The sequence below is a fragment of the Varanus komodoensis genome, unplaced genomic scaffold (assembly GCF_004798865.1).
Source record: "Varanus komodoensis strain SLA01 unplaced genomic scaffold, ASM479886v1 scaffold61, whole genome shotgun sequence".
Lineage (NCBI taxonomy): Eukaryota > Metazoa > Chordata > Lepidosauria > Squamata > Varanidae > Varanus > Varanus komodoensis.
In genome coordinates, this window is record NW_025336236.1 from 3,492,713 (window position 1) to 3,509,803 (window position 17,091).

Below are 17,091 nucleotides of genomic sequence, written 5' to 3' on the forward strand. Positions count from 1 at the left end.
TATTGAATTCAATGGGGCTTATCGCGCTCTGTTGCTGGGGTTGACATAAAAGGCCCTCGGCTTGCATCACGCTCACGGGCCCTTTCACAACGACATATTTAGAAGAAGCTGTATTTTTAAATTAAGGAAAAGCCGAAGGCCCGAATGAGAGCGCTGCTATCGCCAGAGGACTCCCACTAGTGGAGGCAAGTGGGAGTGATAAGAGCAAAACTGCCGAAGCCTCTGTTGCTGGGTGGGACAACTGCTCTTCTATAATTCCTTCAAACTATCAGCCGAATCGACTCTTCATCCATACCATCGTCATACCGTACGGGGGAGCAGCAGTGCCAAAATAAAATAACCGTGTTGTTTTATTACAAGTGCCCACGTAGCACTTGTTTATATACATTTAGTTCCCCCAGCGCAGAACATACTTCCATAAGCTCTCAGAGTTGACGACTGAGTTACCTAAGGGAGCTGAGCAAATTCTATTGAGTCAGATAGGGAGACTAGCGAGCCTATTGAACTCTCAGAGCACCCGTTGCTTTTCCCTAACATTCATTCTCAGCTCAAATGCAACACTGAGTTGAATTGAATTCCCAGAAAATGACAGGAGCAATGGAAACATTACAAGTTAAACCATTGGTTTATCTAGCTCGGTTTTGTCTATGGCACCCACTCTTGACCTGATCCTCTCTGGTGGGTGACCTTCCCTGCTTGGAGCCTTCTGAATGCAAAGCTCAACAAGCCGATTGTTGACTATACTCTTAGGGCAGAGGGTCTATCCCTTCTTCTGTCATTCTGCAAGTGTCATGTACATTTATTATGAAATCTGAACAAAACTGAACAAAACCCAAGCATTGTATGTGTGATGTCCTAACATTATCTGGGCTGCAAGAGCTTATCAATGTGAAATATGCATTAAAAATAAACATTTCAGTTCCCTTTAAGAAAAATACTACCACCACAAATGTGTGCATGTGCACTCCCCATGCATCCAATAAGTAGTGAGCACTCTTAAATAGTAAAAATCATTATTTTATTGCCATGCCACAATTCTTATGAAGCTGGCACAGGTGAGGGACAGTGTTGTCAATAGTACAGAATATATTTTAAAATGGACATCATCTGGTAAGCTCAATGAAAAAACATGCCAAAATTAAAATAGTAGTATATGGCTGCTGAAAACAAAACATATTATGAATCATGTAAATGGCAACTTTCTCTGCAAAGGAAGCCTGGGAAGTTTGAAATGCACAGTAGGGGAGAGGAATTTAAAACAGTTTGCAAACCTTTTAGGAGCATTTTGGCAACTCTTTTAGGCGGGTTTTTTAATATATAAAATAAAACTCTAGAAAGCTACTTTTATACAAAGTTGCTATATTGATGCCTTTATGTAGGAAAACATTTTTTATAATGCAAAATTAGGACATACAACAACTTTACAGTATTTTACAATGTAATGACAAAAGTAACATACAAGTACAGTTTTGGCTTTTATAGAAATGTATAGTTATGCATTTAAGAAATGCATTTGTGGCACACTGGTGATTACAAGACTATTATTGTCTGTTTACATGCTAAGACCTTAGATTAGTTGTACCGTAACTTCTGAAACATTGTTTGGCTTCTCTAACCGCACAGTGATTCCGAAGACATAGCTGTACATAATGTTACAATGGAATGAAATGTTATGCTTAAAAATAAAATTAAAAAGGCACCATACTTGCTGGTTGGGACATGCCATATTGTGGTATACCATACAAACACTATTTCCTTTTACAAAATGGAAGCATTTCCTATACATTCAGTAGCAATCAATGTCTTACAAACAAGACAGGTGGCATTCAAGGTTTGGCAAATACCAGGGAAATACAGAATTAGTACCATATATGTATTTTATAATATTTATATATATATATATTTATATATTGCATTGGGAATTAACAGGGAGTTCAGGTTGCTGACATCTGTTGCTGAACAAAAAGCAAAGTATACAAATTCCTGAGTGAAGGGCCCTCTCTATTTTTAAAATTATTTGTTTCACACAAAATACCTCAAAATCAATGCAGTAAAGAAAAATTCAGATAGCAAAATAATTCTAAACACAAATAGGAATAAAGACTCTTCAGTTATTATTCATATAATTTTATGGTTCTACTACATTTTCAGTTAATTTGTGAAAATATATGATAGCCACATCATCCTGTTTGATGCAGACACATCATGCTAATTAGACATGTAAGCTACACAATAAGACTTCAATAATTCTTCCCCCTTGCAGGGAGGTAGTTGGGGAACAGGCAAAATCTTCGGGCAAGTAACTTTCCATATACCTTCTCATCTCCTCTTCACTGCCAATTAGGATTTAGGGACATAAGAACATGGCACGATCAATGTTGATTTGTGGCAAATTTCACATTATCAATCCTTTGTGATGGGCACACATTGAGGATGTTGTCAGATTGCTCTAATATGCCCCAAGACTTCTGAGTACATGTGCAACGTATATAAATAGGAATTATCTCTGCACTCCATGGTCCTTGGCTTCACAGGATCTTTTTAGAAAGTTTCAAGGGTCAGTTCGTTGGGAAAGATGACTTCTCATAGCATGCCCTTTATGAACACAGAGGAAGACTGTCCTATGTCACGAGAACTTGTAACCTCATTGCTAATGACAGTTATACATTTCATATTTATACAAATGTACAAAAGTACATTTAATGGTTATGGTAGGTCACATATACTTTACCAAATATAAAATTTAGCAACCTTAAAATTTTTTAAATGCCCTTTGTAAATCATATTATTACAGATTTTTTTTGTTTAAATCAACACTTCATGGTCTATGAAATCACCTTTGTCCGATACTAAATTTTATTCTTATTCTTTCACACAAAATGTACAGCAATCTGAAGCAAACAGTGGGTTGGATCCTGAGAATTCTAACAGAAAAGAAGTTAGTGGGAGGGAAATGCTCATTTCCTCCCCCAAAACCCCCTCCAAAAACTCAAGGGTAATTTGGGACTGTGGTATGGATAAAGAGATTAACTGTGGGGCTCCACTCATGCAAGATTCCTTTGCTAGAAACCTGTTGCACCCTATCCCATTCCAGAGGTTTTCAGGAGATTAACATGGAGAACCCCTTTCCTTTGGCTCATGGTTCTCAAGATCCAGCCCAGCAAAGTAACCTAGTAAACCAACCAAGCACTTGAAAAAAATAACACATCTTGGCCATATTTCAAGAGCAATTAATTACAAAAACCTTTAATGCCCATGGCCAAGGTGATTTCGTGCATCAAATTTATTAAATTCAACAGGTTATCCAGAAGTAGTGTTTTAGAACTGTAGAAGGATGTAAGCTGAAGATAAGCTTTTCTGACATATACACCATGACATGAACACTTCTTTTCAGTTACAATCATTTGGAAGGGTGCACACACACATCCATGGAGTTGGAATATGAAAAAAGATGATCAGGTGCAAAGGAAAAAAGTGTTTTATATAACTAGGAACTCTGTTGCTGTTAGTCACACTAGAGTTGAGAGGACTAACTTTAAATATAGAAGCTGAACATTCTGTTGTTACTATGCAAACACTGGCAGATGTGAATGCATGGTTGTTCACAAAGTGAAAGCTTAGCAAATGGTGACATATAAAAAAATATTAAACTGATTGTGTAGTGATGGACAAACAATATAACTTCCTGACAGTTAGGACCCCGAGGGTATGGAATAGGCTTCCCCGGGAGGTGGTTGAGGCCCCATCGATGAGGGTGTTCAAAGATAGACTGGACATGCACATGGTGGGCATGTCGTGAGAGAGCTGGCTGGAGCTGGGGGTCAGACTAGATGGCCCAGGAGGCCCCTTCTGATTCACTCTGTTTCTGTTTCTATAATGCCAGAATGTTTTTTTTTTCAGCAAATGTTACTCATTTTAGATGTCCAAATATAATGCAAGATCCCATAATTTGCTTTTAGCAAAATCTTGTTTTTTAAAAAATTGTGTTTTTGGATTTCAAGAGCCAGATATGTTCTTCAGCCTTGGTAAAATTACAAGGAATAAACTTTCTAAAACAGGGTGGGAAAAGGTTTTACATAATTATATGAATCAAAAAATGAGAGTCTCAGTTCTTAACAAAGTCCACAAATTAATCACTGTAAAGTGAGATTTCATGCAATACGGTTTCTATCTTGTGTGTTTAATAAATGAATGTTGTATACTCAGTGTACTAGTATGTTGTATCTGCAACAGCACTCAATATTTTACATTTAATTTCACCTTCCCTTGCTGGTCCAAAAATAAATCTTAGCAAGCTTCCTGTATGTGATTTCTCCTTCCAGAATGTATGAAATTGCACCCACAGACTTTCTACCTTCAGCCCACTGCAAAAAAATCCAGTATACTTTATAACAAATATTTGCAGCGGAGAGTGGGCAGAATAGGGCAGAATTGCAAAATGAGTTGGGAGCTGGAAAAATACGTGGCTAATTTTTAGAACCACAAACAGTAGACCAGTTCTGTCAGGGTCATAAGATAAACAGATTCTTTGCTTCAGTTAGAAGCCTTACTAATTTTGTGGGTTAACAGATACAATAGTGCAAATATTGTTAAACATAATATAAACAGCTGTTGATGAACAAAGAGGGAAATTGTGGCCACAAAGGGGAAACTTAAAATTCCTTTTGCACCTATCTTGCACAGTACTTGCACCTCCTTTATGTGTGGTTTTGTGCTAGCAATCCAGAAAGTTGAGCATCAGGACAGAATTCACATGACACATAGTTGACTGTGCTCACTAGCATATATCAGTGGCATTTAAAAAAAAGACTGCTACCAACACAGTCTTACTGTATCCTAATGCAAAGACAATTTGCCCAACATTGATACCATTCTTATTCACCATCTACATTACAGCTGATCAATTTTGCCACACCTTCAGCAGGTTAAATCAGGACATCTTGACAGAGAATCAAGAGAATTACGAAAAGGTGGCAATGGTGTCTTCTTATCTCACATGGTGGTAGAATGCAATTCAGCTGAACTCTTCTAGTCGATCATGTCAATAGTCTGTCCTGTGTAGGTGATGGATGATCAGTGTGTCTGCAAGGTTACTGCACAGGCAAGAAAGGTGGTACTTTGCACAGAATTGTGTGTTGGCCCAGGAATGAATTCCACATCTTTTCTCCCTTTAAAAAGCCAGCTTAGTAAAACTAAAGCTTGGAAATATATGACCATTGTCTGCTGAAATCCCAAACTAGAAATTTGACACTTCTCTTAGGAAACACGTGCCTTTCAGATTTTTATGCAAATTTGATTGGCACAGAATAATTTTGTTTACACTGACACATACATACAGGTTCATGGATGGAAAATCTAGAAAGAGAACTAAATCTATGATTTTACAAAGATAACTGGAGATAGAATAGCATTGCCCCTACCCATTAGTCTGGTAATACTATTATCTGTCAGTAAGGCAAGCTATCAGATCTTGTCTTGTACATCTCAGTACAAAGACAATTGAGCTGTAAAGACTTCAAATGTGGCAACATTTGCATATACATTGAATCTTTTTCAACAATGAAATGATGGGGTAATTTTACAGCTAGGTTAAAACACCAGAGAAAAGTGTCTTGCATTCTGTTAAAGCATGTTACTATACAAAAATATTTATGAACAGCATGATTTTAGTATTGCAACTATTCTTTTGCAGGATACTGTTGAGGAAATGTCACCACTGTGTTAGCTATTTTCCCCCACAGTGTGTGTTCAGTGCTTTCCTGCTAAGCACATTGCAAGTCAAATGCAACTATTAATACTGATGGCAAAACTAAAAGGAGCTCTGAATTGGCAAACGATGAATTTATCACGTTGACGAGTCTCCACTAAAGTGCATATCTTGTCATTTGATAGCAGCTAATCAGACATGTCTGTCTGTCCCACTTGAAGAGGCAGAGATGAAACCATTTAAAAGCTACTTCAGGTGACAGAAAAGAAAGCACTCCCCTAATTTCTTTCCAACATACATGGAAATGGTGTTCAGGCACATAAGACAAAAAGGAAGGCTGGGAGTCCTGCAGAATTCAGACAACCGATCAGATCAAGGCTCTGTCCAAAAAATAAAGTTCTGTTCACATCCCCTCTGATATTCTACAGTACCGTATTCTTTGTAATACCTGTTTTGTCAAGCAAGGTCACAGACCTTCACAGAATGGATATTGCCAGTCAGGATCCAGTTTGCTGCAGAACATTTATAGGCAGAGGCATTTCCAGACATAACTGGAGAACCAGTGGTACAGTGGCTAAGAGTGTCCAACTGGGGACCTACGAAGCTCACTGGGTGACTTTGGGCCAGTCACTCACTCTCAGCCAAACCTACCTCACAGGGTTGTAGCTGAGAGGATAAAATGGAACTACGTAAGCCACCTTTGGTTCATCACAGAAGAAAAAAGGTTGGATGTGAATGCAATGTAATAAGTACAGTTGCTTTTAGGGAATGTCAATATTCTCCAGACTTTTTAAAAATATCCAGACCAGAACCTCTTAAATTTCCAGACAATATTCATGCCTAGGTAGAAGGAAAAAGGTTGTTTTTCAACAAACAATCTTATCATTTTGCCACAATGGAGCATTCCTTCTGCTATTTCTTTCACAGAAGTTAATAGCTGTATAAGTGATTAGCTTTTCATATGGCAGGAGCAGGAAGGTATTTCAGGCAGTCTAGCCTGTTAGGTACTATTGAAATGAAGAGAATTTTAATAGAAAATTAATTCTGTTGGGGTGTTCTTCACGTAAGAATTTCAGGATATTAATTCGTTCCAATACTGGAGGCAGTATGTCTCTGAAAATCAGTTGTTGGGCAACATCAGCAAGAAAGTACTTTTTTGTTCATGTCCTGCTTATGGACTTCTCATGGGCATCTAGTTAGCTACTCTGGAATGCTAGAATAGATAAATGTTCTTACACTTATCAATGGTGGGTGACTTGACTATTGCTGGAAGACACTTAGCTTTTTAATATCTTTTTTATTCTTTTGCATAGTTTTGTTCACTATCGAGCAGGACGTATCTAGAGATGTGAAGTCCCACAGGAAAAAAATGAAAAAACCAAATGACCCGCATTTCCCTGCTTAGGTATAATCATTTTATATTTTTCCAGTGAAAATATGGAAGGGCTTTCTTTGCAGCAGGAGAGGAAACCACTCTCTCTCTATTTTTAAAAGCATTTTTAAAGTAGCATAGCTACACAGCCAATTCACACCATTGTTAATTATAGCAATGCTATTGTCTTTGAATTACAAAATAAGCAACACTCCAATTTGATGCTGCAGAATACAGAACATATGCAGGAACTTGGACGTTTCAGAAGTTCAGAATATTTTAGGGTACAATTCAATCAAGATGATCAAGCACTTAAACTAAGGATCATCCAGTGCAGAGTGGGAGAAACAGCAGGGGTGATCTTCACCTTCCTCCTCCTCCCACCTTGCATTTTTGCTAAATAGACTGGTTGAGTCACAAGGAAGAAAGCTGCAGAGAAAACAGGATGTTTTGTGCCCTGGCATTTGCAATCTCCTCTTCTTCCCTCCCACCTGTTATGCACCCAAGGCTGTGTTTCTGACTTGGAGAAGCAGCAGCTGCAGTTCTTTTTATGCTAGTTCTGAAGGGTGGGGATGGATCTGGCGCAAAGAGTTTCAGCTCCCAGGTTAAGAGTTCTGTCTCTGGTCTCAGATCTTAGAATGTGAAGTATCTCATGCTATAATGTCTAGGGCCCACTGGATTGCTCTTTTAGACAATGAACAGAAAGAAAAAGACCTGCATTTTGCCGGTATTTTCAATTACACGTTGCTGTGATTTCATGGGATATAAAATAAAATAAATATGGGGTTGAGATAGATGATTTTCTCAACAGTTATTATAAACACTTCTGTTGCCCCCTATTGGTATTTGTTTGGAAGCAAATCCCACTGAATTCAATGGCACTCAATCCAAATAAAGGGCCATAAAGTATAGGACTGCATTCCACAACTCCTTAATTACATTATACAATTCAGAGCTTCTCTCTAAAACAAGGGTATATAACCTGTGGGTCTCCCAAAGTTGCCCCACTTTGCCTCACTGGAAAGAACCATCTGTATGGGGTTTGCTGGGGGAGGGGGTGGAAAAAAAGAGAGCCTTTCCACAGTCCTGCTAGCAGCAAGGTAAGAGCTATGTGTATCAAGATTGCTGGAGCTGCTGAAAGTGTGTCTGTGTACAGCATGCACACACAGCCTCCAAACCCATCCCATGCTATTTCAGTCGGGAATTGGTTGTGCACCCGTGCTGTAAAGTATGAATGTCCTTTCTGCCTAACGATCCTTTGCCCTATATGCAATCTGAAGCCCCTGTAATAATAAAGTTAACACCCTATTAATAGGGCTTCAATTTTTATTCCTCCCTCATTTCCCTGCTGGTAGCATTTAGAATACATTGAAGTACTTTATGGTGCCATGCAACACATGTCCACTCAGAAGTAAGTGCTACTAATTTCAATAGAACTTACTTCCATGTAAGTAGGCACAGGTTCACAGTCTTAGACGGACCTGCAAGCTGCTGCACCGTAACACCAGACAGATGTGTAGCTGTTGTTTAAATAAAGATATGTATAATTTTAAATTTCATAAATACACCAAACAGTACCACTGTGAGCTAAGTTACAGTATACAAATCATGTTCTTAAAGTAATAAAGTTAAGGTTTGATAAGAAACTAAACTTCTCATATTTCCCCCCATTATTTCTGTTTTGTTCTTCTTTGCCTGGAAAAAAGCCAGAAACAGTTTCCCCGCAAGTCTTTAAGATGCATAGAAATGGTTAGATCTCCACATGTATCACATCATAACAACTACTCCTTGGCAACTGTAGGTTCAAGCTGGTCAGCGTTGCTATGAAGTGCACCGCAAGCTTCTTTACTGTGAATTTGAGGGACTCATGAACAGATTGTAAGGTAAGATCAGCAGATGCCAAAGGTACTGGGAATATTCAGCAGCAATTAAGCTGTCAAGCATTGATATACCCATAGGTATTACCTTCAGATATTCTCTACATACTCAGTAGTTCCTCTAGTCTTAATACCTGCTGGGCCAGCAAACAAGATTTAAGTCAGAGCATACTGACACCAATGTCAGCAGAATACAACAAAAGAAGTATATATTGGCAGCACTGAAAGAATATTATGCTTTGAATTCAAGGTAGATGCTACAGATTATGTTCTCATTCTTGAAGAACGCAAGAACCCTTATTATTTATGGACTCACATTACTGTTATTGATAAACTATACAATATATGAAACCCAGCATTCTGACTACTACGTTGGCCACAGCTGTTTTCTTCTGGAATAAGCCAAACACAGAAGCTCATGTCTCAACATAACCCTATTAAGGTGCCAGAGCACTTTTGTCCTCAAACATCTATAATGCATCTTTCCATTTGTGCAAGTAATAAAAAGGCCTTTCTGGTGACAGTATTACCAATGGGCCTCCAAAATTCATTTCCATGGCAAAACAGAAATTGAACAAGATGAAACACACAATATACATTGAATAAAGCCTATGTACAAAATTAACAGTTTGCAACATAAAGACTATATGGCCAAATAAACAAATGAAAGGCAAGGAATGGAAGAGACATTTTACAGAACTAAAAGCTTAAAAGATCCCACCACAGATAAAATGTACTTGTTAATTACACATCACAGATGTCTACTATGCAGGTGTCTGCACAGTCATACAGAAAAACTTGAAGCTGCCACTTAGAAATCAGCTGATTTCAAACTTGAATGAAAGAAAATGATGAAAAGAGAACAGGATGTGACCTCTGACATGGCAATAGTGGCAAGTCAAGCCTGAAGATCTTTTCACAAGATGGACTGGAAAAATAAATATAGGCTAGAATCCATAAAGACCTGTGCACTAGTAGATAGTGCTTCTGCATGTGCAAGAGAGAGCTGAATTTTATTTTCTTCTGGCTACATCCCCTCACACTGCGTGGGATGCTACTCCAAAGGATCTCCACAGCTTTGTGAGAGGGATGGGTCACCAGGGTTCTGACCCAAACTAAGGGCCAGCAAAACCCCAATGTCCTTGCCAAACCATTTATAGCCCTTTAGCCATACAGCACCATACTAGCAATTTTAATATCAGTCATCTCACCCTACAAAAAGCACAAATTTATTCAGGTATATCTCATCCCAGTCCCCGTCCCCCACATGGTATACCTTCTTTGCACTCGTCACTGTAATTTTAAATTTGACAGAGCAAAAACAAATCCTAGAATTGCAGAACATGCTCATTCTGAATGCAAATGGCTCTGACAACACAGCATGTTTTTCAATTACTAGTTGGATGTATGGCTGGTGGTTTTAAAGTGCATCTGGTCATTAGGGTAATGGACTTTTTTAAAACTGAAACCAAGTGCTAAATGAAACTTCAATGTAAGTTTATGATGCTACTGATTTCCATCTGTTTTTCCTCCATCCCAGATCAGACACTCATAAATAATGGCACTCTATTCAGTATTAAAATTTGAAATATACTTATGGATTATTAATAGATTTGCATTCTTCTGTACCATGGCAAGCTGCTCCTATTGGAAGGGGATTGGAGAACGGCAGCTATCAGGTCCTTTTCCATCAACTACACATCAGTTTCTGTGCCAGAAAGCCATTTAGTGTACAAAAGAAGTTATACTATGCTTTGACTCAACTCAGACTGACCAGAATTTCTCTCATTTATGATACATGAAGCCATAAATTCAACTAGAATATGTGAATCTACAGACATGCATTATGTGAGATTATACTGATCTGTGAGTAATGCAAGTTTCAAGAGGCATACAAGTGTCATAATGCCGTCAAGTGACTTTAGGCACATGGCCAGTCTATCAAAATTGCCATGTTGCTACAATTTTCAGTCAATGGAATAGGCACCATAAAAAGATGGAAATGCTATCCAAAAGCTGTTACTACAACTGTAAAATTAGTGTTATATAATAATCTTCTTGCCTTAAATTCCCTTTAAACAAGCACATGAAGTATTCAGAAAAAGCTATCAATCTATGAAAGGTGATGGCATTTAAAGATCAAAACAGGGCACTCATTCATTAAAAAAAAAAAAAACTTCACAAAGGTGCAAATGATTTAACTAATGCTTTCCAGGCTCACATAGGCAGGTCAGTACTGTTATGTCTAGTTTTTCTAGAAGTACCATCGTCTCGTGGCAGTGCTTTCTGCAAGCTTGACATAGCAGCTGTTCTTTCAATGTCTATCACAGCATACAGCTCTGTGCGCCTGGTGGGAGTCTGTGGAAGTGGAGTGGTAGGCGTTTTTGGAGTCTGAGGGTTATCAGAGTCACTGCCACCTTCCAGATCAACCTGTATATAATTGAGCTGCCTGTGTTCCGAACTTGGTCGCCTAATATCAAAATTAAAAACTGTCGGGGCACAGTCTTGACGTCTTGCATACTCTACTTTGTGAGCACTGGATGGCACCGTTACGTTCTCTGTATTAACATAATTATGCATGGGATCTAGATTATTGTGATAGCCATTCAGAGAAGGTGTCTTTGGTCCTAAACTGTCATCCTCCTCTTTACTTAGCTTGTGAGCTTCCCAGACTGGAGGCAAAGATGGCAGATTTTCATAATTTAGCAATGCAGTTCTCCTCTGAGCGGAATTGTTGATATTCTGGGTATCAGAGGTACTAGATGATATCAGACGACCCCTCCTGAGCCCTGGGACACTAGGAATGGACAATCTGTTTACGTTTTCATATGCTAGCTTGTTACCAGAGGAAAGTTCTTTACGTTCATCACTGTCATACCCAGTGTCCCATTCATTGTTACTGCTCCCACTAGCTTGAGTACTGCTCCCACTAGTTTCAGTGCTGTTTCCACTAGTTTGAGTGTTGTTCCCATTTGATTCCAGTTTTTCTTTTTCCATTAACTGTCTCTGGACAGGTGTTGGGCCCAAAACAAATTTAACTCCTTCAGGTTCCAGTACAACCTGGGCATCTGTGTCATCAGAACAAGTTTCATCTTCTCTTGTCTTGCTCATTTCGGCATTGGAAACCTTTTGTTCCAGAGGAGTACGCACACTTGGCCTGCTTTTCCTTTCCTCCTGTACACCAGTTGTATTCACATATGTATGTACCTGCAAACAACAAAATCAAACATCAGAAGCGGTATCACATGGTTACCTGACACTTCAGATTCCCTTTTTGTTCAGGACCACACATTTGTCATATCCTGGTACACAGTTTCTTACAAGAAAGCAGTTCAGAGGACTTCCACCACAGAAAAGTGCTGATAATTTCACTCTAATTTGTAGATTCATGACTAAGTACACAAGAATTAAATAGGAATATGAATACTATGAAGTAAAATTAACTTACTTGTTCCTCTGCTACAAGCAAGGGATGTGTTGACTCTTCACCTACTGAAGGAAGACGTGTACTTCCTACAGAAGGGTGCCTGCTGGAGGGATGTGAGGAAGCATCTCCATAGGAGGGATACCTCGGATACCCATTAGGTAAACTCTGCCCACTCAACCCAGGTGCTGATTAAAAAGAAAATCCAGTTATCATATTGATATTAAAATGCCCACATTGTCTAACATAGTAGTAATAAATATTAATTCATTACAAATGAAACAATGACATTCAAAAACCTTGACTGGGTACATTGGTTGGTACAGTCTGATATCATGAAAGCCTGGAGACAAAACAATTGCCCTTGGCCATGTTTACCAGGAAACACAATCTGATTTCCTCTCATGTTTACAATAATCTAATTCTACTAAATTGTTTTTTAAAAGCTGAGAAATTTGTATGACCCCTGTTTACAAGCATTTTAGAATACAAAGGACAGAACAAAACAGTACTAGAATTGGAAGGAGCCTATAGGGCCACTGCTCCACTTCCATGTGGTCACCCATCCACCTGCGAGATGTTGGTGTATTAGCTGTTCTCTTGAGATAACTGTTAGAGCATCTATTAAAATTTCCAGCTGCCTAACTCTTTCAAATCATATAATTTAAGCTTAACTCCATTTGATATTTTACATGAGCTATATTAATATATTCTGTAATAGAAATATAGTAAAAGTCCCTGCTCATAATCTTATTATATATTCATGATTAAAACTGAATCTGCATCCTAGCAAACACACTTAGTTAAAAATCACTTTTCTGTGTAAAATGACACACCCGGGGGGAAAAAATATGTGACAAAGTCAAGCAGTACAAACAGCCAATCATGGCTTGTCAAATTCAAATTATAAATATATACAGGGGTGAGGAACTTCAGTCCTGGGTGCCCAAACCAGCCCTCCAGAGTTCCCCAGATGGCCAACTCATTCCATCCTTTGCTGTAACCGCCCTTCCCATTTAAAAGGTTGAAATATCTCTTCTAAGGCTCGATAACTGACAGTAAGAGCTTTAAGGTGCAGACTTATCAATTGCATCCTTAATATTAGGTACCCTATCATACAATGCTGAGCATGTCCTTCCTGTCCTGCAGAATTCGTGTGATGGGCTATTTATTTATTTATTTTATTTTATTTTATTTTATTTTAATTTATTTATTTCTATACCACCCGATTAGTCAAAACAACTCTCTGGGCTTTTTAGCCCATCTAGGCAAGATTTTTCAGAGGGGGAGGAAAGAAGACGTGAAAAATCTCTGGATAAATAGTATCTTGACTTCTCAGGCCTTTTTCTCTCTCCACCCACCAAAATGCCACCTTTCCTCCTCCTCTAAACTGGGTTTTCCAACCTTGGGCAGCTGGTTTCTGCAATGGCTGTGAGGAAGTAGGGGAAGAAGGTCAGATTTCCAACTTTACCTACCAAGGTCAGAGACTGTCTCCAAACTTGGAGATAAAATGTGAATAATCCTTTGGTCTTTGGGGTACTTGCCCAAAGACCACGGGATTGCTCCCTTAAGCATTTGTTGTTGTTGTTCATTTGGCCCAACCCCTTTTGGCCTCTGGCCCTGATTATACTGCCTCCAGCCCTACTCACCACCAGAATGTAGCCCCCAAAAGCTTGTCTGAAATTTTATTCAGTCCACAGGCTGAACAACTGCCTCTGTCTTAAGTAAATTTTAGACAATCAAACTGCACTGGTTTGCAAGCTATACCATTCTGTTCTTGAAAATTCTAGGCATTTTTGTCCAGAAAAGCTCTAGTTCTGATTATTAGGAGAGGCAGAGTGGTACAGTGGTTAGGGCTCAGAGAACCTGGGTTCTAGTCCCCACTTGGCCACAAAACTCATTGAATGACTCTGGACCAGTCACTAACTCTGCCCAATTTACCTTCCAGGGTTGTTGTGAGGATAAAATATGGAGAAGGGGCTCACATAAGCCACCCTGGGTTGCTTGAAGGAGAAAAAGTGTATTTATTACTGCATTTATATCACATTTAGCCTTCTATATATAAATTCTACAGTGCATAAAGCACATGGACAGTATTCGTCTGTGTAGCATTAGGCATATTTAACTGTAAATAGGTCTTTTTGTTTGTAAAACCTAGTATTCATGTTTATTTTGGGAAAGATTGATTAGAAACCAAGTTGGAAATTTGATTTACACATTTTAAACCAATCCACTTGCCACACCCCCATTCAAATTTCTGGATTATTAAGATCCAAAAATAAAAACCTATGATAAAAATATTCTACCCGAACTTGTTAAAATGACGCAATTTAAACAAAACCCTATTTCCAATTAACACTCATAACACTATCCTATGTGTGTCCACTACAAGTCCTATTAAGCTGAGTGCAATGTAAGTGAATACACTATTGTAGCTTCACTGATTTAAACAGCAGCTCTTTTTTCTAACTGAGAAAAAGACTAAAAAAAAAAGCAAACACGCATAACAAACATTAACTGAATTAATTTTGCACAATCCCAGAAAATGAGGTAATCCTCACTTGCATTTAACATAGTAATCTTAATGATTTTTTTAATCTCCTCAGATTCATGTTCTCTTCACCATGTCCCTTGCTGGTACCAGCAAGTATTACCTTTATCTATTAATTCTCAAATGTTTCCCATGCATTGGGTAGTATCAATTATCACTGATAAATATTTCATAAACATTCATTGCATGAAGCAGGTGAAATAAAATATTGTGATAACGTTTAAGACATCAAAAGTGATGATGGGAACTGAGGCTGAATTTCACACTCAGCATGAAAGAGAAACAGACTTACTGGTAGGTGTGCGGGGTGTTCTTGGAACTTCCATCTCTGTTTGATGTGGACTCCTTTCTACTACTGGTTCTTCTACCACATTTATACTATTATTCTGCATGATCTCTTGCAACATATTAAATAGTTCTTCTGCACGGGCACACTTGAATGCAAATATTCCTACAACAATACATTGTCTGTTAGACACCCTAATGGAAAATGTACACTTCCAATAAAAGATGTTGGTACAGTCCATTTAAGCGAATACCTGTTAATGAAAAGGACTATCAAATTTAATTATGTTAAAGCTTTATACATAGTTTTTAATCTCTACAATTGCATATTTAAAGGAAAAGTAATGAAAATAAAAATAAAAGAACCCAAGAAAGAAAATGTGGTATCCACTTCAGGAAACAAAACTGTCTTGGTAAGCAGTAGTCACTTGTGAGAACACAGTTTTGCTGCAGCAAAGGTATTTCAGGTTTTCTGCTCAATTACTGTAACAAAAACAATATAAAATTCCTGTACAAAGAGGTAAAAAGGACTAGACACAGGGTACAAAGTTCAGGTTCATATAAAGGTTAAGGGATGAAGAACTATAAAACAGATCTGGGTGAAACAGACAAAGCCAATCTGGTTATGGTCTCAAGGACAGACACAAAACTAAAGCAGACAATACCATGGTTTTCCCTCTAGTATTGTTCCACTTTGCCTTTCAACAGCAGAGGGAGCCCAACTTACCATCATCAGCAAAGAGAGAACCAGTGCAGTTGCAGCTTTGGATTATTCTTCCATTGAAAGCATTAAGTTAAAGTTGACATTCTTGTTAACAAGTATGTGTTTTTCCTATTGCTGAGCTTTATCTTATCTAACATATTAAAACTATTATATGCTACTCTATTTCAGCCGAAGTGACCACATTTGGTAACAAATGGTGAAACCTGAAGATTCTAGTGTATTAGCTTTACAGCATCTGAACTTCATTGTGAACAAGGTGACTGGGGGGATAGCCATGAACTGAAATGATTCATTTCCCAATTTGCTTCCTTTTCAAGAAATGCAGATCTATAACCTTCAAATGCACTGGATCTATGTATTTAGAACCATTTTCAGAAGGGGTGGTCAACTTTGGGGGCTGCAGGAATATACTCTGGGGGCTGTAACACCACACACAAACAGAAGCACACTTCCTCCCCACCACACAAACATATAAACTTTCTCTCCTACCTCCTAATGCAATAGCTTGGGTTGTAATGGCTGAGAAGGAGAAGAGGTCAAAGCTTTTTCTTCCTCCTTACAGCGATTATGATTCAACTCATTGAGGTTGAAAAGAAATGGGATGATTCTCCTTGGGCCTGTTTCACAGCAGAATCATGCCAGCCTGCCAAACAGCTGATTGATGGACAGACAGGAACTTGATTTTGCCACCACACTGTATGTGAGAAATTATCCTAGCACACTCTCTGTAGCAGAGATGGTAGCATGGGCAGGGGGGATTTGGATGTCAGAATAGCTGGAGCAGCCCCCAGGAGTCACATGTTGTCAGTCCTTGGTTTACAGAATAAAAGTTCAAATGCAACATACACTGCAGTTTTTGCATTACTGCTTGGGAGATGCCCTTATTTTCCTCAGGGAAGCCTGCTTTTCATTTTAAGACTAATGGTACTAACTGATATGACCTCTGAAAATGCTCTCAGGCTTCACCAGCTGGAGATGACATTCTGCAGCTGTAAAGTTTAATACTTGACTAGCTTAAATATATACTATTGGCAAGCACTTGAATACTAAACTGTTTCCTTTGAAATATTCTCTTTATGATAGCTATTAAATCTAGCAAAACTTAATACAACACACAAACACAAACCTCTCACACAAGCAGGAAACACTGT

The 17,091-nt window shown here is 38.4% G+C and overlaps 1 protein-coding gene across 7 annotated transcripts in view; it reads right to left on the reverse strand.

Annotated features, from left to right (window-relative positions):
• Window positions 1–996: 996 nt before the first annotated feature.
• The window catches only part of FRS2 (fibroblast growth factor receptor substrate 2), a 47,416-nt gene continuing 31,321 nt past the window's right edge, over window positions 997–17,091 (reverse strand). For all 7 annotated transcript variants that reach the window (XM_044449814.1, XM_044449819.1, XM_044449815.1 and 4 more), the window contains 3 exons: window positions 15,224–15,382; window positions 12,405–12,568; window positions 997–12,163 (listed from right to left, as the gene is read on the reverse strand). In XM_044449814.1, coding sequence (XP_044305749.1) covers window positions 11,174–12,163; window positions 12,405–12,568; window positions 15,224–15,382 — 1,313 coding nt within the window. In that variant the 3' untranslated portion in view covers window positions 997–11,173. The remainder of the gene's footprint in view (window positions 12,164–12,404; window positions 12,569–15,223; window positions 15,383–17,091) is intronic.